The sequence below is a fragment of the Sphaerodactylus townsendi genome, linkage group LG09, assembly GCF_021028975.2.
Source record: "Sphaerodactylus townsendi isolate TG3544 linkage group LG09, MPM_Stown_v2.3, whole genome shotgun sequence".
Lineage (NCBI taxonomy): Eukaryota > Metazoa > Chordata > Lepidosauria > Squamata > Sphaerodactylidae > Sphaerodactylus > Sphaerodactylus townsendi.
The window spans coordinates 2913560-2935338 of record NC_059433.1 but is presented as its reverse complement, the minus strand read 5'-3'; the positions used below and the strand labels follow the sequence as shown (position 1 = coordinate 2935338).

At 46.0% G+C, this 21779-nt stretch overlaps 1 protein-coding gene across 1 annotated transcript in view; it reads left to right on the top strand.

Annotated features, from left to right (window-relative positions):
- Window positions 1–21779, top strand: part of DNAH5 (dynein axonemal heavy chain 5) — a 227512-nt gene that overhangs the window by 42783 nt on the left and 162950 nt on the right. Inside the window, exons 18-24 of the mRNA XM_048507883.1 lie at window positions 2344–2503; window positions 7637–7879; window positions 11378–11568; window positions 12183–12279; window positions 14982–15118; window positions 19649–19850; window positions 20303–20538. Coding sequence (XP_048363840.1) covers window positions 2344–2503; window positions 7637–7879; window positions 11378–11568; window positions 12183–12279; window positions 14982–15118; window positions 19649–19850; window positions 20303–20538 — 1266 coding nt within the window. The remainder of the gene's footprint in view (window positions 1–2343; window positions 2504–7636; window positions 7880–11377; window positions 11569–12182; window positions 12280–14981; window positions 15119–19648; window positions 19851–20302; window positions 20539–21779) is intronic.

The window sequence follows — 21779 nt, the reverse complement described above, 5'->3', positions numbered from 1 at the left end:
TCCATACAATAATAATGTTCCTGTACATAAAAGTCCAGCTTCTCAGGGAGGAAACCAGACGGGAAACCTTTCTCATGCCATCTTCCTTGTTTTCCTTACCAAAGTACTGTGTATTGTCGAAGGCTTCTAAATGTCTGGAATCACTGGTGCTGTGTGGTTTCCTGGTTGGGAATGGTCAGAGCTCAGTAGCATTTCCTGACGCCCGCCTCTGAAGATGCCAGCCACAGATGCAGGCGAAACGTCAGGAGAGAATGCTGCTAGAACACGGCCGTACAGCCTGGAAACTACACAGCACCCAAAAGTACTGTGTTTTGCTTGGAGGAACATTCAGTAAGCCAAAGAATGTAATGGTAAAGTCCTTCTCCATTAGCTCCACAATGTACCATACGACCAATTTGGAGCAGGGATGAAGAGCTGTTGGGGAGCAATCTCACTGATGGCTTCAGAGAAATGGTTATGACAGTTATCCCTCAGCACATACAATCAATTGCCAGGGGGTATCAGATCCTGCAGAGCAGTCTGGAAACCAACTGGATCCAGACGTCCATATGCATAGATCTACTTGCTGCCTATGCAAGGAGGGATTGGATCTCCCAGACTGGCCTTCAGGGCAAAATTGTCTGACCATGGCACTTTATCCAGAGATTGGTCTTATGTCCGCTCCTGCTACGAAGATCCAATCTAGTGTGTAGCCTGCTTGATGTGTGGGACCTGATACAACCTGGAAGAGTCCCAGTGCTGCCATGGAAGACACTAGGTCTGTTGCTGGAAATGAAGAGGTAGCATCCACATGAACATTGAAGTCACCTAAAACTGTCAGTCAGGAAAACCTCAAGGCCCAGTCAGCCACCACCCTTTCTAGCTCTGGTAAGATACCTGCTAATGTGCTGGGCTCAGCAGAATAGCCGTACTCTCCTCAGTGTCCCACACTGGCCAACACAAAGAGTGCCAGATATCTCCAGTGAATGAATTGCCCTGAAGGAGAAAAGCTCCCAAATGAGTGTTAGTTTGGGTCTGATGGAGGTCCATAAATCCCTGGGGAATCAACTCTTTCAGGACAACTGTCTCAGCCTCTCTCACCCAGGTGTCACCACACAGGCCAGGTCCACTTCACGTACTGTGAGTCACATCATGCCATGTCACGCCACATCACGCAATGTGACCATCTTATTATTTATGGACTGGGAATTGCACAACATCAGAATCAAAGAAGAGTTATATGTCCTAACCCCACCACTGTTGGTTGTTGTGGGTTTTCCGGGCTGTGTGGCCGTGGTCTGGTAGATCTTGTTCCTAACGTTTCACCTGCATCTGTGGCTGGCATCTTCAGAGGTGCATCACTGAGAGAAATACACACTTCTCTCTGTGATATACCTCTGAAGATGCCAGCCACAGTTGCAGGTAAAATGTTAGGAACAAGATCTACCAGACCACGGCTACACAGCCCAGAAAACCCACAACAACCAGTTGAATCCAGCCGTGAAAGCCTTCGACAACCCACCACTGTTGTTTCTTTGGATGGGCCAGTTGGAAGGAGACCCAAGTATTTCCATATCTCCATCTCCTTCCCATGTAATATCTCCTCTAACCATCATACCTCCTGTAGCCCCCACCACTGGGATCTCTGTAAGGTTGTGGGTTGATTCTTGTTTTCTGTTCATCAGCCTGGCCTTGGCAACAGTCCTCGGACTGGGCTGTGTGCCCAGGATTTCGGTTATCATAACCTTGCTGCCTATCTGTGCTTACTATATGCGTGTGAAGTCTTACTTTCTGTCCGCGTGAGAATCTACGTTTCAGGGGGGGATCTGCTGGGTGCTGTGGGCGGGGGCCAGAGAGCTCGTAAAAGCAGCGTTCTGGTGGGGAAAGGTCAGAGTCTGCATTCCGTGTATTGTGCATCATGGAAGTTTAAGAAATAAAAAACTGCTGAAGTTACTTTGATTCTAGTCCTTTCAGGTTCCTTACAATCTCTGGCCTAATGCTGGCCTCCCCAAGAACACTAAGCCTAAATCCATTCTCACAGGACACTATTGTTAATCACATACAATTGGTTTCCTGATAGGCACCTTGGTAGTTCACACAACACTCAATACTTCAGGAATCGACACTATAATGGATAATACACAATATTTCCTGTGCTTGCAGACTCACCCCCTTGTTTCCCTATCCTACCCCTCCCTACCGTAAACCCACCCCTTACACAATAATTATATGTTTTGATCATTCTTTTTTTGATTATTGCAATTGTGATCCTTCCCCACCCCCCCACCCCCGGCTTTGTCAGTAAACCAGAGTTGAACCCAAGCAATGAAATGTAGTGTGAAATACAGATACCTTGTTTTGCAGGAACTTTGTATTAGTGGAGCCCGCATTTTGCACCTGAAAAGCTCGTTGGTAGAGGAAGCAGCCAATGAGCTGATCAATGTGTTATTAGACGTGGAAGTACAAACCGAAGGAGATGCTGATAAGTCTCAGAGTGGAAGCAGAACTGAGGAGATTAATGGAGGTAAGTGTCGTGACCCTCTAACATCTTAGCTAGGGTCCTGCCATATTTCTTTCTACAGAGTGCTTATACTGAACCAGCCTTAAGAATTGTTTTGCCTTTTATTTCTCCGTATACTGCCCTTATCTTGCTACTGCAGCTGTAGTGTGTGTGTGTGGAGTGGGGGGGAGTTGGGACTGAGTGTTTTCATTCCAGGTTCTCACCGCCTGAGGAATGTGTGTGCATGTGAATGTGTGACAGTACTTTCTTGCCACAGGGAACCGGGGGGGGGGGGGGGTTGTGGGTCCGAGCTGTCTATGATGGGGGATATAATGCTTTTCCTATTCTAATGTACTCATTTCTGACAATATATATCAAAAGCTTTTCTATGCTTGCAATCAGTAAGTAAGAATTCTGCTTTCAAAGTACTGATTCATTTATTGGACCAATCTGGGGCTGTGACAGTAAGAAATATTCAAATACTAGCTTGTGCATAGCATGGTATGCAGTGTAACCCTCTGCCTTGAAAGAAATTGAATTTAAACAAGAAAACATTATAGAACTTGTATATATGAAGCAAATTATGGAAATATTTTCTTTAGCATGATTCATTCTAATTTTGTTAAAGCAGGGGTCAAGAAGCCATGCAGATTTCTGAAATTCTACTCAGAAGACTGTTACTTATGAACCTGCCCTATACTTAGTCAGGTCATTTGCAGACTACCAAGATGGTTAAGGGGCTGGAGCATCTTTACTAGGAGGAAGGACTAAGGAGTCTAGAACTTTCCAGTTTTGTGGGAAAATGACAAAGGAAGGGACATAATAGTGATTTTATAAAATTATACATGGGATGGAGATACATTTTTCTCCTTGTTCCATAATACTAGAATTTTGAGCACCCAGTTAAGTTGATGAACAATAGATTCAGGACAGACAAAAGGAAGAACTACTTCCATGATCAAGAAATTAGATTGTAGAATTAACTACCAGGGAACATACTGGTGGCCACAAATGTAGTTGGCTTTAAAAGATTAGACAGATTCATGGAGGTGAGATCCTTCGTTGGCTATTAAAGGAAACTATCACATTTGAAGTAATAAACATCTGAATGTCAGTACTAAGAGGCAACATCAAGGGAAAATTTTTCCCTCTGTCCTATTTATTGGCCCTCTAGGGCAACTGATTGGCCAGTCTGTATAACACGATTCTGGACTCAGGTCTGATCCAGCAGGGGTCTTCTTATGGTCTTATGCTTATTGGTCTGTCAAAAGTATGCAAACTTCAGCCAGGAACTTTGCCACTGTGAGACAACAGTTGAAATCATTACAGTTTAAATGCATATTTACTTTGTCTAGCTCTGGATGGGTTTTCATAGGGTCAATAACCTGTGATAATAAGCTGGATCTTAGATTCTGGTAAAATGGGCAGTGCAGGAGAATGTGCGGAATGGAATCCAGCTGCCCTGGACTGCAGGGGCAAAGCCTCTTATCACTCGGAAGACCCTTGAGTCTTCCTCTATGGAGCAGGGATGGCTTAATGTTAAATCTAGCCAGCATGTAGACTCCCCTATGTATAGGGTTGGTAAGCGCTGCAATATAGCAGGCTGGGTTTCCCTGCACAAATGGAATTGCCACATTCGTTGGTGAACAGGATTTATTGGCCAAGCTCTGCAATTGTTGGTAATCCATTGCTAGTAGCCGCTCTTTGATGAGGGCGGATGCCTCAGTGAAGGTTAGCATGTTCAAGGAGTCACTATCATAACCCAGTTCCCCAATCTTTGCTGAGACTGTTGTACACCATTTAGAGTGATGGAGTTCTATCAGGGTGAGTTGGGTCAATGAGTTTTCGGAGCTTTGGTAATGGATATGCAGCCAAAATTTTATGATGTTTAACCAGATAGTGACCTCTATGGAGTATTGGCCACATTCTAAACATAGAACTGCATACGGGACACAGTTTGGCACGCCAAATAATTTATGCAGAAATTTAGAATGGAATGATCTAATGGCACTGTTGCTGGGTGTTAACCAAATGGGAGCTCCGTAAAGCAGTTGTGCTCTCACCCTTGCTTTGAAAACTTGCAGGGTGTAACGAACTAGCAAAGTCCAGGGCTCAAAGTAAACTGCTTCAGTTCGTTTATTGTGCTGGCAGTCATAGTCAGATACAGGCAATGCGAGGTCTGAGAGCCTCAGACCTCTGATAGTAGATTTTACACAGTGGCATTTCACGTTCCCACCAATACAGAATAAACAAAGCCAATACTCAAAGCAATACAGAATAAACAAAGCATAGTTTCCCTCAGGCAAGTAGAGAGATAACTTGGCACAAGCAAAAAAAAATCCCTCATCCCAGGCAGAAAGCCGGTAGAAGCAGTCAAGCGCCACCTCCCAAGGACAGATCACACACTAATCACATCCTGACACAGGACTGGGGGAATAAATTGGTTGCCCCTGGAAAGATAGAACCTTCTGGTGGCATTAGCATTTGATTGGGCCCGAGCCAATATATATTTTTGATGAGTGAACCATGACAAGTTATTGCTAAACCAGAGTTCTATGCCTATTAAAGGTTAATAAAGATAAAGAAGCTAAACCAGAGTCCTAGGTATTTAAAAATTTTAACTTGCTCAATATAGTGGCCCTTTATCTTCCAGACTTGTTTTTTTTACTGCTTTTTCCAAAAACCAGAATCTTAGTTTTGTCGTAGTTCACCTGCAGATCATTTGTCTCACAAAAGTCAACAAATCTATGCAGGAGCCTTGTTAGACCCACGCAAGAAAGGGATAGTAGGACTGCATTGTCCGCAAAAACAGGAGATGGACATGCTTTGGGCCGATCTTAGGGCTATGCCCATCTACCCGGGCCAGGGCTATGGGGAGGTCATGCAAGAAGATGTTAAATAATAAGGGGGCTAGTACACAGCCTTGTTTGACTCCCTTTTTAACCTGGACCAGGTTCGACAAAAATCCCCTGTGGTCTTTCACCTGGCATGAGTTTTGGGTGTGCAGTTGTTTTATCAGAAAAAGAAGTCTTGGATCGATATTAAGGGCAGCAAGTTTTCCCCAGAGCTTTTCTCTGTTCACAGAGTCAAATGCCCCCTTAAGATCCAAAAAAGCCACACTTAATTTAGTAGAACTGTTCTTAGAGTATTTGTTTGCTAATGGGCCAGGACGTGGACCTGATCTAGTGTTGATTTCTCCTTGGAAAAGCCCACTTGTTTGGGACCAATAATGTTGTTTTGCTTGACCCATGCCTCTAATCTGATTAGGAGAAGTTTGGCATAAATCTTCCCAATGATTGAGAGCAGACTAATGGGTCGATAATTTGCTGGTTCAGTCTGGTCACCTTTTTTGAATATTGGGACCAGCACGGAGGAAGTCCATGCCTTCGCCATTATCCCCTTTTCATTGTTCCTTGTAAAAAGATTAGCTGGTAAGTTTGCCCACCATAGTGGGTTTGCTTTCAGAATTTCGGGGATGATGGCATCGCTGCCTGGGGCCTTATTTGACTTCAGGTTTTGTACCAAGGGGATGATCTCTTGGAAAGTAACCGGATCCCAGCTTGGTCCCGCTGGGATTTTGCTATCACCATTTGCTTGAGTGGGGTTAGTTTCAGCAAACTTTCGAGAAGTACTCGCCCCATCTCCCTAAGGTGCTATCTGCCCTGGATGGTCCCTGGGGGTAGTTTCTGTCAAGGGTGTGCTTGTCTATTCTGACTGGCAGTGGCTGTTCAGTACCTCAAGCAAAGGTCTTGCGCATGATCAGCTGCTTGATCCTTTCAACTGGAGCTGTCATGATTGAGCGTGGGACACCCAGCATGCAAAGGACCGGGTGTCTTTTTCAGCCTCCTGCCTGTCTTCTGCTATGTCAGTGAAAAAAGTCAAGCTTAGAAGTGGAGCAGCGTCTTGGCCTTAGCTATGCTAGGAGATCCTGAGGAGCAATTAGGCGCTGGCATCACATCCTGTCCTCAGCAACCAGCAGAGGCACCAGAGGAAGGTGTGACAGTCCGTGCAGGACCAGACTTAGAGCTGCAGCCAAGCACAAACCTAGAAGACCCGCAGCCCCCAGCACCAGACCAGACACAGGAGACCCCACAGTGACAGCCCCCCCCCCATTTCTCCTGAGCCCCTCAAATGATGCTGGAGAAAGCTGTACTGCAACTTGCAGGAGGTCTCAGTTATGATGGGGAGTGCTTGCCGGCACCTTTCTACATTTGAAGTGTTGTTAGCAGAGTGCAGAAAACTGGCATGCTGCAGGCAGTGCTAAGGTTGTAGAACTCCCCGCTTGCTCTAAAAGCTGCCAGTAGAGGGCGTGGCTCAGTGGTAGAACATTGACTTTGCATATAGAAAGCTCCAGGTTCAATCCCTGGCATTTCCAGCTGAAGAGGGTCAGGCAGTGCGAAAGACCCCCTCCTGGTCCCCTGGAGAGTCAATGCTGAGCTTCACAGAACAGAGGTCTAACGCAGTAGAAGGCAGCTTCACGTGTTCAATGGGGTCCTGCCATGGGTGTCACCTTGGATTCAGGGTTAGGACCTATGTACTTGCTTTGGGGCAGAGGGATGTCTTTTCTGAGGAAATGGTTTTGGCCCCACAAGTTGCATCTTTCAGGCCCCAGCATTGTTGTTCTATGAGGGTTTTGAAATACTTTTTTTTTTTTTGCTAATTTAGATCTGTTAACTGAACCTGTTATGTTTGGCTCCTTTTACTGGATTTAAAGTTAGTTTTAACTGATTATATGTATGATTTTTTCCTGTTGTATATATTGCTTTGAAAACTGATAGTGGAAGGCAGAATATATAGCTGATTGATGAATATACACCTGCTGAAACTGCAGCATAGTCAGAGAGAACTGTCTCAGCAGTTCTGTTCTCCTGCACACCCCCCCCCCCCCAAGTCAGCCAGTGGCTCTTTCTCAGCCAAATTCAAGTTAGAAGAGGGTCACTTGTAACTTCCTTGGTCACACTTGTTTTAGCCACCATGCGTGTCGTGTGAAGTTGGCCACGGTCAGCTTCCTGAGAAGTCCCCCTCCACTGTGAATTATTATATCCACAAGGTACTATGAGAAAGTTCCTTGAATAAACAACACATCTGTTGCCGTGTTCTGTTTTGTTTGGCTGGTCAGAAGTCTGCCTGTCTAACTCTTCTAATGATCATTCCCAGTGGATGAAGAGGAGGGGCAGGTGGAGACCTTTGCATCCTCACACACCACGAGCCAGATGTCTAGATTGTCTTCCCCTTTGACCAAGAGGAAAAAGAAGGAAATGGAAATGCTGGAGGAAGAAGCCCAAGAACTGCTGTCCCATTTCAACCATCGCAATGTGGACGCTCTTCTGAAAGTCACTCGGAACACCCTGGAAGCCATTCGCAAGCGCATCCAGGCCTCTTCTGCAGTCAGCTACTCCGGTAGTAACCTCTTTCTTTTAAACTGGGAAGAAGCAGCTGGACAGAATATTTCTAACAAAAAGTAGAACATAGTTACCATTTCCATTGCTTTCAGATTTGTTTCTATAAACCTACAAGGGATCCTCCAAGTTTGCTGAAAAATCTTCCTAAGATGTACAAAGCTCCAACCCACAGATTTAAGTTTCTGCAGATGGGGCCATGTTGTTACCTGAAATCGTAGAGTCTGTCCTGTTTTAGGATGGGAAATTAGCATGAGACAGACCTAGCAATGTGAAAGGTTGAGCTTGTGAGATCTCCCATCAAAGTTTACAGGGATCTTTCTCCTTAAAAAAACACAGGAGACAAGAATTAAATGTTTTAACAGTTTTATTGGAAAGTAAAATAAGAAATGTCATACATGCAAATGTCAAATCACATACACACAGAGGGTTTTGAAGAGACCTCGGATTTAGCAAGAGGTGAAGGATAGATTTGGAATAGAGTAGGTTGTTGCAGAAGGGTGGTCCTGTTATCTGTCTGGAACAGGATGAGGTCCAAAGAGACAGAGTTCAATGCCTGTGCTTAAGTCTAAGAGGAGGGGAAGACAATGTGCTGGGCATAGTGCAACTGAACTAGAATTTAGTCCAGATGACACTGGACATACAGTGCAACCAAACCAGAGGCCCTGGGTGAGGACTGCTGTTTGGGCAGGCTAGATATAGGACAGGAGTCTGCAACCTGTGGCTCTCCACATGTTCATGGACTACAAATCCCATCAGCCCCTGACAGCACGACCAATTGGCCATGCTGGCAGGGGCTGATGGGAATTGTAGTCCATGAACATCTGGAGAGCCGCAGGTTGCAGACCCCTGATATAGGATGTTTTGACCCTCCAGCGATATTACAAGTGCTAATCTTCCTTCTTGGAAAGGAACAATGCAGTGGACATAAGATTGTGTGGTTCCTGACAGTGGGGCACGAAGGGTGTGACAGGGTTAAGTAAGGTAAGAACAGAATGTAGGAACACTAATTGCATTAGACGGATTGGCATTTAACTAACTGAAATTGATGCTATTCTAGAGGAATATACTAAATAACCTTTTAAAAATAGAGTCATGTTTACATTGACAATATTTTTGCAGGCTGGGCAGGGCTAGTGTGCTGCCACCGCAACACACAGTGAAAAAATTTGTACCAACCAGGCTACGATAATTATACTTCAAAAATTGTGTCTCCCACTGGAGTAGCAATTTACTTATAAGTAACCAAAATAATTTTACAACACAATGACCAAATATTTTGGAAAAATTATTACATCTCTCCCACTGGAGTAATGAAAAAAGCAAATTGTATACAGTTTAGAACGGCATAGCAGCCTAATCTTAACACAAAAATAACAGCTAGCCGGATTCTAGATAGGTAATACTCGTAATACTTCAAGGCTGTTAAAAGCAAGTCAACGTTTTTCAAAAGTTACAATAGTGCTTATAATCAAAGAGGACAGCGGTCTGCAATTAGTTTTTCTTATGCTTCTCGCAACATCCTTCCGTGAGACTCCAGAGCAATGTCCATCAGACCAGTTGTCAAAAGCCAAGGAAGAACACAGCAATAAGGAGAAGCCAAGAATTACGATCAAGAAGCTAGAGGAGTTGACCTCCACTGATCCTGGCTATTCATCATAACTTTGCAACCACAACTGCAGTTCCTGCAGTTCCTCACAGCTACTTGCCTGGGACTGCTTCTGCAAAGACTCTGGGGAATGCCTAGCCTGTAGTCTTGTTGAGCAGTGCCTCTCCTTTAAGGCCAGTCTCAATCTTTGTCTGCAGTTCTGATTTATATCTGGAGACCCAGAGCTACTGGCATCTTCCTTAGTCCTGTTAATTAGCTCTGAGCCAGAAGCCTGTGCTGGTTCAGGCTCTACTGATTCAGCTGGTGTCTCTCTGCGAGGCTCAGTTAACTCTTCCTCAGATGAGCTGTCAGCTGCAGCAGGAAGGGCCATGACAATATTGCTGCAGAGAAATCATATGGGATACAGGAATTTAGCACTTTTACTGCATGCCGCCCTCGCCAGCTCTGTCTGTAATGTGGAGAAACAGAAACTGGGTGTCAGGCATGGTATAGATACTGGCAGTCTAGTGTGCATCCTGTGAATATGTTTGGGTAAAAACATAGCCTAGAACAGTGGTGGCAAACCTTTGGCACTCCAATTGGCCATGCTGGCAGGTGCTGATGGGAATTGTAGTCCATAACATCTGGAGTGCCAAAGGTTCGCCACCATGGGCCTAGAAGAAGAAGAATTGGATCTTGCCCTGCTTTTCTCTACTATAAGGTGTCTCAAAGCAGCTTTTAACCACCTTCTACCCTCCCTACACACACAACAGGAACCTTGTGAATTAGGTGGAGCTGAGAGAACAGCGACCCTCTCAAGGTCACCCAGCCGGCTTCATATGGAGAACCGGGGAATTGAACCCAGTTCTTCATATTATAGTATGTTGCTGTTAACCACTACCCCACGCTGGCTCTCCTGCACAAAACAAGGCACAGTAGCTTTTGTGGGAGTTGAACTTGTGCCATTTTTTAAAGGCAGAGGAAGTCAGGGAGCTGTTCCTGTAAGCAGCAGAGGACAGGACTCACAATAATAGTAGGTTTAAATTGCAGGGGAAAAGTTCCATTGGATGGTATGAAAAAATTGTAGTGAGAGTTGTGCAACAGGGGAATCAACTGGGAGCAGTGGTGTAGCTACCACGGGACAGGGTGGGGACAAATGCCCCAGGCGGGTCCCCGCTTGGTCATGTGAGGGGTGGGAAATCACCCCCACATCCCTCCTCCTTCCCCCCTCAACCGGGCCTGGCCCCACCAGGCCGCTCCTTCAGCTGGTGGAGGCTGAAGGAGCAGCCTAGTGGGGTCACTGCAGGGCACCCCCTGGCCTTGCCCCACCAGGCCCTCTCACTACAGTCCTGCTCACCCATTGGTGGAGGGTTCATCATTATGACATTCAATTCCTTAGTCCTTTATTGTTTAGGATAGAGTTCGAAAAGGGCCATATGGGCCATCTAGTCCAACCTCCTGCTCAATGTTGGATCAATCTATCTAGAGCATCCCAGAAAAGTGTTTGTTCAGCTGCTGCTTAAAGACTGCCATAGAGTGGGAGCTCCTCACCTCCCTAAACAGCTGATTCCAGTCTTGCTCAACTCTTACTGCAAATTTTTCCCTAAAATCCAGTCAGAACCTTTCTCCTTGTAATTTATACCCATTATTATGAGTCTTACCCTCTGATGCCTGCAGGAACAGCTCTCTGCCCTCCTCTAAGCGACCATCTTTCAAATACCTCAAGAGAGCCATCATGTGACCTCCTCCCCCCCCCCCCAAAAAAAATCTCCTCTTCTCTAGACTAAACAATCCTGGTCCCTCAGCCTTTCTTCCTGGGGGTTGGTCTCCAAGGCCCTGAGCATTTTTGTTGTGCTCTCTGCACCCACTCAACATATACAGATAAGGATTGTTCTTTGCATTTCCGTTTAGATCCTGAGAGCGCCTCTGAGCAGAAGCTGAGTGCTCAGCCTATCTTTAAGGTTAGCATTTTCCTCTCCATTCCGAATTTTGCTGTGGGGCCATCCCTTGATGAAGTACAGCAAACACTCAACAAAGCCGTGGATAGTATCGTCAGCATCATGAAAGGGGTTGGCCAATGGAGTAAAGAGAGGCTATCAAAGGTGTGTATTTTGTGTTATGCCTATTGCCTTATTTTTAAAGTTGATTGAGCAATTATGAGAATTTAAGTTAGTTAAAGAATTAACTGATCAAAATGTTCAGCAAATAGCAGACTGTCTTGATATTCAGGCAATGTGTTGATGGCACAACAGGCCTCATAGAAGGTGTGTGGTACCTTCTGAATGCAACGGGGGGCAATATGATTTGTAAGACTGAAATTGTCTGCAAATTTGCTAAAACTTCATTTTAAAAAAATAGAATTTTCTGATTGGTTAATTGTAGGTGACTTTTGAGCAGATTAAATGAGGTTTTTTTCTTTACCTCTTCACTGACTGATAAATCAGTTCAATGCAAAGAATGTCCTAAACAGAATCAGCCCACTGGTTTGTCAAAGTCAATGTTTGTCTCCTCTGAGCAGGGGCAGCCACGTTGGGTCTTCAGGGCAGCTCTTTCACAAGGCCTCCTACTTTTTCTTTTAATTGGAGATGGTGGGGCCTTCGGTGTACAGACACTCTTCCAATAACTCATTGATTCACCCACTGAAATATCACAGCCCTAGGTTCTATTTGCTGACTTATATTCAAACTAAGATATAAAATGTTTATTTATTGTACAGAAAAAGATGCTGGAAAGAAAAATAGCAGCTTTATGGAGTGATGGAGATAGTGATTCTGAGAATGAAATGAAAGAAACTGAAGTTGGGAACGTCCATGGTAATGCTTTGAAGCTTCAGTATTTAAAAGCACTGCCTGTTTTAGGATGTAAATAGTGAGTCATGCTACTGCTATATACCTTGTTAATGTGATGATCACCAGACCCCAGACATATACACTGCATCATGCTATGCTTAATGCAGCTACATTGGAATGTGGGAAAGATAACATTTCATCCCACTGCAAAATCTTTACATTACCTAGTATGCAAGTTCACAGTGGCTCAAATATATGTACTGAGCAAAGAAAGGAAGAAAAGAGGGTGAAGTCAGGAACTAGGGAAAGAAACAAAAGGGTGTAGGTATGTTACTTAGTTCTATCACAGGAAATTCTCAATGTAAGAGGCCTTAGGGCTGTTTATCCCACACAAAATTCTGTGACAGTTACACTGGCAGTCAGGTGTAAAACCAATACACTTAAAAAAACCATTTATCCTAATGAGATAATTTTTTGCCCATTTTGGACGGTACGCTTGTGGCGTTCCCCCCCCCCTCGCCTGGGCCCTTTGGGCGGTGTGTCCTTCCCTCCTCCCTAACTTGGGGGTTGGTCTCCCCAGATGATGACTTTCCCAATTGGCCCAAGGGCCAAGAAACCACCGCGCCCACAAAGCACTGGGTGTGCAAGGGCAGCTCCTCTGCCCACGCTTCACCCCTCCCTCCTAGTAGGGTCTCCCTGCCCCCCTGCCCCGTCTGGCTTGCGAGTTCACATCCTCCCTCTCTCTCTCCCTTGTTGCTTCACAGGGAGAGGAGTTTCCAGGGCTCTGTCTCTCCCCTGTGGCCTCACAGGGAGAGGTGTTTACAGCTTGTGAATGACTCCCACCCTGTTACTGCACAGGGTGGGGGGACCCAGCTTCTAACTGGGGTTCTAGGGTTCCTGCAAAGGGGGTCTGGGGCTTCAGGGTCCCTCTCTCTTCCTCCTTCCCACTTCCCACCCACCTCGAGAGCTGTCCTCCTTTTCCCCCTTGTCTCTCTCTTCACAATAACCACCACCCACACATTCCCCTGGGCTGCTGTGGCAGCTCCAGACTCGCCCTTTCCCACTTCCTTATATCCCTTCTGCCCTCTCCTTCCTCTTCCTCGTCCCAGCTGCTTCCCCAGCCCATCTCCCACATTCGCCTCAGCTGTGGGCTTGCTGGGCCTCAGCCTCCTCTCTTCCCTGCCTTCCCCTTTGAACAAGGCTTCTCAGGCCTCCAAGGACTTCACTCTCCCTGCAAGAGGCTCCTCTGCAGCCTTTCCATCTCCCGCAGTGCCAGCTGGTGCGGGACTCAGTGGGGTAAGTCTGGGTGCTGCAGCCGAGCCCGGACAACGTTGTCTACGAAACAAGTTGTAGACAAATGGTCTTCAACCATTCTAGACTCCGTGAGCATGAGGGATGTAGCAGATGTTAAGAACATAAGAATAAGCCTGCTGGATCAGACCAATGTCCATCTAGTCCAGCACTCTGCTACTCGCAGTGGCCCACCAGGTGCCTTTGGGAGCTCACGTGCAGGATGTGAAAGCAATGGCCTTCTGCTGCTGTTGCTCCTGAGTACCTGGTCTGCTAAGGCATTTGCAATCTCAGATCAAGGAGGATCCTCCATAAATCTGTCCAAGCCCTTTTTAAAGCTATCCAGATTAGCGGCCATCACCATCTCCTGTGGCAACATATTCCAAACACCAATCACGCATTGCATGAAGAAATGTTTACTTTAATTTGTCCTAATTCTTCCCCCCAGCATTTTCAATGGATGCCCCCTGGTTTTAGTACTGTGAGAAAGAGAGAAAAATTTCTCTCTGTCAACATTTTCTACCCCATGCATAATTGTATAGACTGCAATCATATCCCCCCTCAGACGCCTCCTCTCCAAACTAAAGAGTCCCAAATGCTGCAGCCTCTCCTCATAAGGAAGATGCTCCAATCCTTCAATCATCCTCGTTGCCCTTCTCTGCACTTTTTCTATGTTGTCATAGGCAGATCTGTTGGGCAAATATGCTGCTGGACAGTGGGCCAAGGACTTACCTGGATCTACCTGCCGCATTGTGGTCTGCCTTGGGGAACTGCCAGGTGGTTGTGTGGCTGCACAGAGGCTGGGTGGAGATTCATCTTCACCTTCTTCTTGGCCTCCCCAATGTTTATCCTCATTGGCAGTGGAGAAACAAAAATGCTGATGGCATAAGGAGTGTATGTGTCCCACATTTTAGGCCTTCACTGTAACATGTGAAGCTACCCATAGCTTGATACAAAGCATAGCTTACTATTACCTCAAGACATTTGAAGTTCTTGCAGTGAAGGCATGTCCTAGAAGCCTTCATTTGATTTAATATCAACTCATGGCATAAGTTACAGCATGAAGCTGTAGGTTCAAGTAACCCCTCGGGTGAAGATCAAGATTGGATTTATCTCTGCATGTTTTTCTAATCGCTAAAAATACAGCTACTGGGAGAAAGGGCAACAGATACCAGGGAAGGGTATAGAGTGGAACATTCACCTCCTTTCCCCAGGACTGTGACACTGACCTGGATTGCCCCAACCCCTCAGATGCTATTGCTAAAAATGCAAAGCAAATGGAGATCTGATCACAGTGTCTTGTTTACCTGCAAGCGACTTTAGGCTATATTTGTGTTGTTCAATTAGATTAACTGTTTGACAACCTGTAACACACCTTAAGATGACTTAACATCTGCCCCTCATGTTCTCCTTATCAATGTTTCTTTTCTTTTTAGATGCTGCTTCAGATACAACCTCGTTGATCTTTCCTTCTCCTGTCCAAAGCAAAAACTACTACAAAAGTGTTTCGGAAAACAAGGAAATCATTAAACTGATGTCTGTTCTCAGTTCCACCATAAATTCCACTAAAAGGGTAAAAGCAAGAAGATCTCATTTGGTGCACCTGCAGGAATTGATTTGGGGAGAAAAAGGAATTCATGGCTATACCTTGATCATGATGGGGGGCATAGTTTTCCCATCATTCCTTGCAATCTGAATGTGTGTCCAAGAATACACTGGGTGGAGAGACTGGCAGGAGGCAATGCCTCTTGGAGCTCCTTGTCTACCCTCACCAGTTTTCTAAGTTAGCCAGTCAGCTGCAGAGGAACCCCGGGGTTCTCTGGAACACATTCCAAAATCTGTGAGCTGAGTGGTGACCAACCTCCACTTGTAGATAATACCTCAGTTAACACTTGTGATCACTGGTGCACTTGAGATTGCTTCCCGTGATCAAAATCTAAAATTTTGATTGTTTTATATGGGTTTTGTTGTCATAATAGCTTGTTTCTGGGTTAAAAGGATATGGTGAAGAGTCCCCTGTGAATTATTTGTGCTTATCACCCATTTCTTATGGAAGTGTACAGAAAAGGATTTTTGTCACTGAACAGGAACGCCACAATAAGCAGATCTTGTGTGCTCGGAGGTGCTGCTCAAAGAAATGCTCTGAGTGGTGGCAGCAGACATGGAAACAGAAGCAGCCAGCCCGGGGGGGGGGAGGGGGCTGCAGGGGCTGAGAAGTCCCCTACTTGGGGGAGGGAGTGGCTGCTGGCCCGTTTCACAGCCACGCAGTGTGTCTGCATCTGCCGCTACATGCACCAGTGTTACCTGGGTGCCAGGCAGAGGTGGGATCCAACCAGTTCTCACCACTTCTCTAGAAGTGGTTACTAATTTTTTTTGAGTGCCGAGAAGGCGTTACTAAAGCAACCTCCCTGCCCAATAGGGACTGGAGGTGCGTGTGTGCAACGACGCCACTGTTTGAATCCCACCACCATTGGAACTTGTTATTAAAATTTTTGGATCCCACCACTGGTGCCAGGATATGTCCCAGGCTTCCTACTGTGTGGGCTGCGTCATGATAGCTTCCACACAGGGAAGAAGAGATTTTGTGGTTTCCCCATTGTTGGTGTGGTTGAAGATAAAGTGCAGCAGCAATGGGGCTTCTCCATAACAGCTTCCCCTGCCCCATCTGCCAGCCAGCTCCTTCCACCCTTGGCACCAGGGCTTCTACAATATTATTTTTAAAATGACACTAAAATATCATCACATTAATATTCTGTGGTCGCCAAAGGTGTACCTGGTTTTCTGAATCAGCAGCTTTTTAAAAAAAAACCAGTAGCCTCTTTCCTTGCAAGGATAGCCTTTCCCCTTATATCTCCATAAAGAAAGGAGCTGGAGATTTACTCCTTTTTAAAATGGAAGCTGAGAATTCAGAAAACTTGTTGCACTTGTGTCACAAAGTCATAACAATATTCTAGTGCCCATTTTTGTAAAACCTGTGGTTGATGGGGGAAGAAATGACTGCCACGAGGGCCAGAAAATACAAATTTCCCCACCTGAACAGCAGCCATCTGGGTTTTACTGTGATCTTTCCCAAAACTTTGGAGCAAAGCAGCAGGTTTGAGAATGATTGGAGAAAAGCCATGGAAACCCCTTCCTGTAGGTCCAGGAAAGCTGTAAGGAAGATAACCCATCAGAGAGTGGCTGTAATTTCCGCAGCTTCTCTCAGAACAGTTCTTACTTCTGTTTCGGGCCAGACAAGACATTTTAAAATTCTCATTTGGCTCAGTCAGGCTGGTCACCCACGGCCACCTTTACCCCACCCTTACCCACTCTGGTGCAAAAGTTGTGCCAGAAGTGCTCTTGCTTTCTGTGGGGAAAGTGAGAAGTGCAAGCAGGGCAAGATATTTTGCGCTTCCTCTCTCAGTGCACCACAGGGAGGTACCGCATCAGGACAAGATTTCTTGTTAGTGTCTGTCTCAATCCTGACAAGAAGGGGTTAACTGTGCATGTTAATTAGCTAGCGAGGTCATTGTTTTACAACCAGTTCATTGATTAGTCATTGGGCAGTTAGTCCGACATTGTTTATGTGAGACAGAGCATGTAGGTCAGAGGTTATAAAGTTAACTGTGTTTCTTTGTCTCACAGCACACAAGGTTTTTCTTTTCTACCTGTAACATGGATTCACCTTAAAGAGGTGAATGCCTCGGCCACACGTGGGCTCACATGTGCCTAAGTCCTGTAACTAAGTTTGTACTAGAATAGTAAGGATTTATTGTTTTTATTCCAAGTATACCCTACCCTGATTTAGTTAAATAAAGTTTTCTTTCTTTTTATATAATCACAGCAAAAGTCTCTTGGTCTCTTATTCACTCTGCTTATTATTCAAACAGGGAATAAACTAAATGCTACCAAATCCCCTGGCCCAGATTGCATTCATCCAAGAGTTCTTAAAGAACTCAAGCATGAAATTGCTGATGTTCTCACATTAATATGCAACTTATCCCTGAAATCAGGCTCCATCCCAGAAGACTGGAAGATGGCCAATGTCACACCAATCTTTAAGAAAGGGTCTAGGGGGGACCCAGGAAATTACAGGCCAGTCAGTTTGACATCTGTTCCTGGTAAATTAGTAGAATCTATCATTAAAGATAAAATTATTAAACATGTAGAAAAGCAAGACCTGCTGAGGAAGAGTCAGCATGGCTTTTGTAGAGGCAAGTCCTGTCTTACAAACTTACTAGAGTTCTTTGAGGGTGTAAACCGACATGTGGATAAGGGGGAACCAGTGGACACTGTCTACTTGGATTTCCAAAAGGCTTTTGACAAAGTTCCTCACCAGAGACTGTTGAGAAAACTCAGCAATGAAGGAATAAGAGGGGAAGTCCTCCTATGGATTAAAAACTGGTTGAGGAACAGGAAACAAAGGGTGGGTATAAATGGGAAGTTCTCACAATGGAGAGATGTAAGGAGTGGTGTCCCCCAAGGATCCGTATTGGGACCAGTGCTCTTTAACTTATTCATAAATGACCTGGAAGTAGGGGTGGGTAGTGTGGTGGCCAAGTTTGCAGATGATACCAAATTATGTAGGGTGGTGAGAACCACAAAGGATTGCGAAGAGCTCCAAGTGGACCTTGATAAATTAGGTGAGTGGGCTAAGAAATGGCAAATGCAGTTCAATGTAGCAAAATGTAAAGTGATGCACATAGGGGCAAAAAATCCAAACTTCACATACACGCTACAGGGGTCAGTGCTATCAGTCACAGACCAGGAAAGGAATTTGGGCGTCTTAGTTGATAGTTCCATGGGAATGTCAACTCAATGCATGGCAGCTGTGAAAAAGGCAAACTCTATGCTGGGGATAATTAGGAAAGGAGTTGATAATAAAACTGCAAGGATTGTCATGCCCTTATATAAAGCAGTGGTGTGACCGCACTTGGAGTACTGTGTTCAGTTCTGGTCGCCACATCTCAAAAAGGATATCGAAGAGATAGAAAAAGTGCAGAGAAGGGCAACGAGGATGATTGAAGGATTGGAGCACCTTCCTATGAGGAGAGGCTGCAGCTTTGGGACTCCTTTAGTTTGGAGAGGAGACGCCTGAGGGGGGATAAGGATTGAAGTCTATAAAATTATGCATGGGTAGAAAATGCTGACAGAGAGAAATGTTTCAATGGATCTCACAATAATATAACCAGGGGGAATTCATTGAAAAAGCTGTGGGGAAGAATTAGGACTAATAAAAGGAAACACTTCTTCACGCAACGTGTGATTGGTGTTTGGAATATGCTGCCACAGGAGGTGGTGATGGCCACTAACCTGGATAGCTTTAAAAAGGGCTTGGACAGATTTATGGAGGAGAAGTCAATCTATGGCTACCAATCTTGATCCTCCTTGATCTCAGATTGCAAATGCCTTAGCAGACCAGGTGCTCAGGAGCAGCAGCAGCAGCAGAAGGCCATTGCTTTCACATCCTGCATGTGAGCTCCCAAAGGCACCTGGTGGGCCACTGCGAGTAGCAGAATGCTGGACTAGATGGACTCTGGTCTGATCCAGCAGGCTAGTTCTTATGTTCTTATGGAAACAATTTCCCCAACACAACCTGCTCCAGTTGCCAGTGTGTGGCAGTTACCCTGTGGGTAATCGGCCTCAGATGGCAGTACTGGGAACTACTGGGGCTGCAGAATGGGGGACAGAGCAATGGCTTCTGCCTTTGCCCACACACCATTTTCCAAATGAGAAATGGCCCCAGATTGTCTGTGCATGGCATATTCAGCATACATGTGGCCCTCAAGTGGGGCAAATAACAGCTGGGGGCATTTGAAGCCAGCCAAATGGTGAGGGTGGGGGCTGTCAAAGTATTCACTATGGTCCTGTACAGGTTTCCGGAAATGTAATTTTCAGCAGCTGATCTCTGTCTGAGCTAAATGAAAATTTGGTCTAGGAAACCCCAACCCCCTTGTTCAAAATATGTCTAGTTTGATCCTTAAAAATTTAAGTATTTATAGAATTTTGAGGATCTTAGCTCTGCCTAAACTTTTCTGCAAGGAGGCACCGGGGCAAAACTGTGTAATGAGTCTGGTCATAGACAAGGCCAGCTGCCTAAATTTGTGACTTCATAATGTTTCAGGGAGTTCTATTGGCCTTGGAGCGGTTCAAATGTTATCATCACATCTGGCAGAGGGAGAAAGAGGAAACTATTGAAAACTTCATCAAAGGAAACCCTTTGCTGCCTGAGTTTGAATCCCAGATCCTTTATTACAGAGACTTGGAACTAGAAATTAATTCAGAGCCTGAATATATATGCGTGGGAACTATTGCTCTGTATACTGGTATGGTTATTTTAATTTTCAGCTGTCTGTGCAATCTCTTTTTGTTGTTTTTAATGGTAAAGCTGTGCTAACACAGGGTCATTACTGACCCATGGGGTGATGTCCCATTGCAACATTTTCTAGGCAGACTTCGGAAGGATGGGAGGTGGAGTCAACCGTGACCTGGCTACTTGAAACCGACTTCTGTCAGGATTGAAATCAGGTTGTGAGCAGAGCTCTGACGTCAGACTGCTCACCACTGTGTGCCATGAGGTGGTCTTAGAACATTGCTTACAACAACATAAAATTTCTTCTTACTATATACTTGTTTATCCTGACAAAGTATATTATGCATTATAGAGCCATTTTTGTTCAGTCTTTATCAGACTCTTGCAGTAGGAAAAAGGGAGTGTATGGATAAAGGAAGGGAGGAGGCCCCGTTGTCTCCTGGTAACTGGCTTCCCTTTTCTCAGCGGATCTAAAGCTGGCCCTGACCACAGAAACCAAAGCTTGGATGATTGCATTTGGACAGCACTGCAACAAGAAGTACAGGTCGGAGATGGAGAATATCTTCACCTTTGTAGAGGAAATCAACAAGAAATTGAACCGTCCGATCAAAGACTTGGATGACATCAGGATGGCCATGGCGGCATTACAAGACATTCGAGAGCAACAGATCCCCATTGATTTCCAAGTGGGACCCATTGAGGTAATTTGGAAGGGTGTTCCAGCCCTTGTTTCTTGCTCTGAGCCCTCCTCCCTGGGTTGTCAAATTCTAGGCTAGGCCTTGAGATCCCACCTGGATGCCAATCTCCAGGAGTGCTTGGAGTTCCTCCTTGGGTGTCAATCTCCTGGCCAGGCCTAGAGATCACACTAGATGCCAACATCCAGAGGGCCCCAGAAAACCCTCCCTTTTACTAACCTCCAGGTCACTCCTGGAGATCCTGCTCCCCACACCCAATGGGAAAGTCCCATTGAGACAGACTGGCTGGGAGGCCCATTAAAGGTCTTCAGTGTGTTGTCCCAACCCCCCCCCCCCATTGGGGCTCCCTCTTTGAGAGGACCCAGCCTGGTGTTTGGAAACCACCTATTGGCTGCATCCCAGAAGACCCCCATTGGCTGACGCAGCCTCACTCAGGGCTCATCCAGACTTTTCTTGCCTCACGAAGGCCTTGCCTCGGCAGTGCCCTCTCCTCCGTCTGGCCTCCTTGGAGCTCAGCTAGGCACCACCGTTTGCCTTGCCTCACCTTGTCCAGCCCAGCCCTTAGGCCAGTGTTTGCCTTGCTTCGTGAGGGGCCAGCTATTCTCTTGCCTCCTGTGTGGAGCTGCATCCGGCTGTAATGTGTCTCCCCTGCGGCACCTCAAGCTAGCTGAGCATCACCTCTCCTGTCTTGTGTGAGGCTCTGGGCTGGTCCAGCCAAATTGGGGCAGAGGCTGAGAGGCCAGTCTACCCCGGCCTGTGAGGCAAGTTTGGCTTAGAATGTGTAACTGCCCTGGGTTCACCCAGAGATTTTCTATGGCAGAATGAGATCTGACGTCCTTCTTTGAAACTCTGCCTTTTGTGAGGTGGATGTAGATCTGGTGCCAAAACAACTGCTCATCCCCCGCTACTCCCCACCCCAGTGATATAGCTGCCATGGTGACATCCAGGGAGAAATGCCCTGGGCGCCCCCAAGGGGAGTCATCTGGGGTCCCCTCAAAAAATTGTCCCCACACTTCTGGGAAGGAGAGAGGCGTGGCTAGGCTTTGGCATGACGTGGGGCCAAGGTCCAGCAAAACCCCTCCTAATTTCCAGGGCATGACCAGGGGATTCCTTCCCCCTTCCCCCTTGGCCCACCAGGCCCAGCTTCCAGACAAGGTAAATGGGGCAGGCAGATGAGACATAGCCAGTGGTGGGATTCAGCCGGTAGCTAACTGGCTGAATCCCACTAGGGCGGGCGAGTGAGGGGC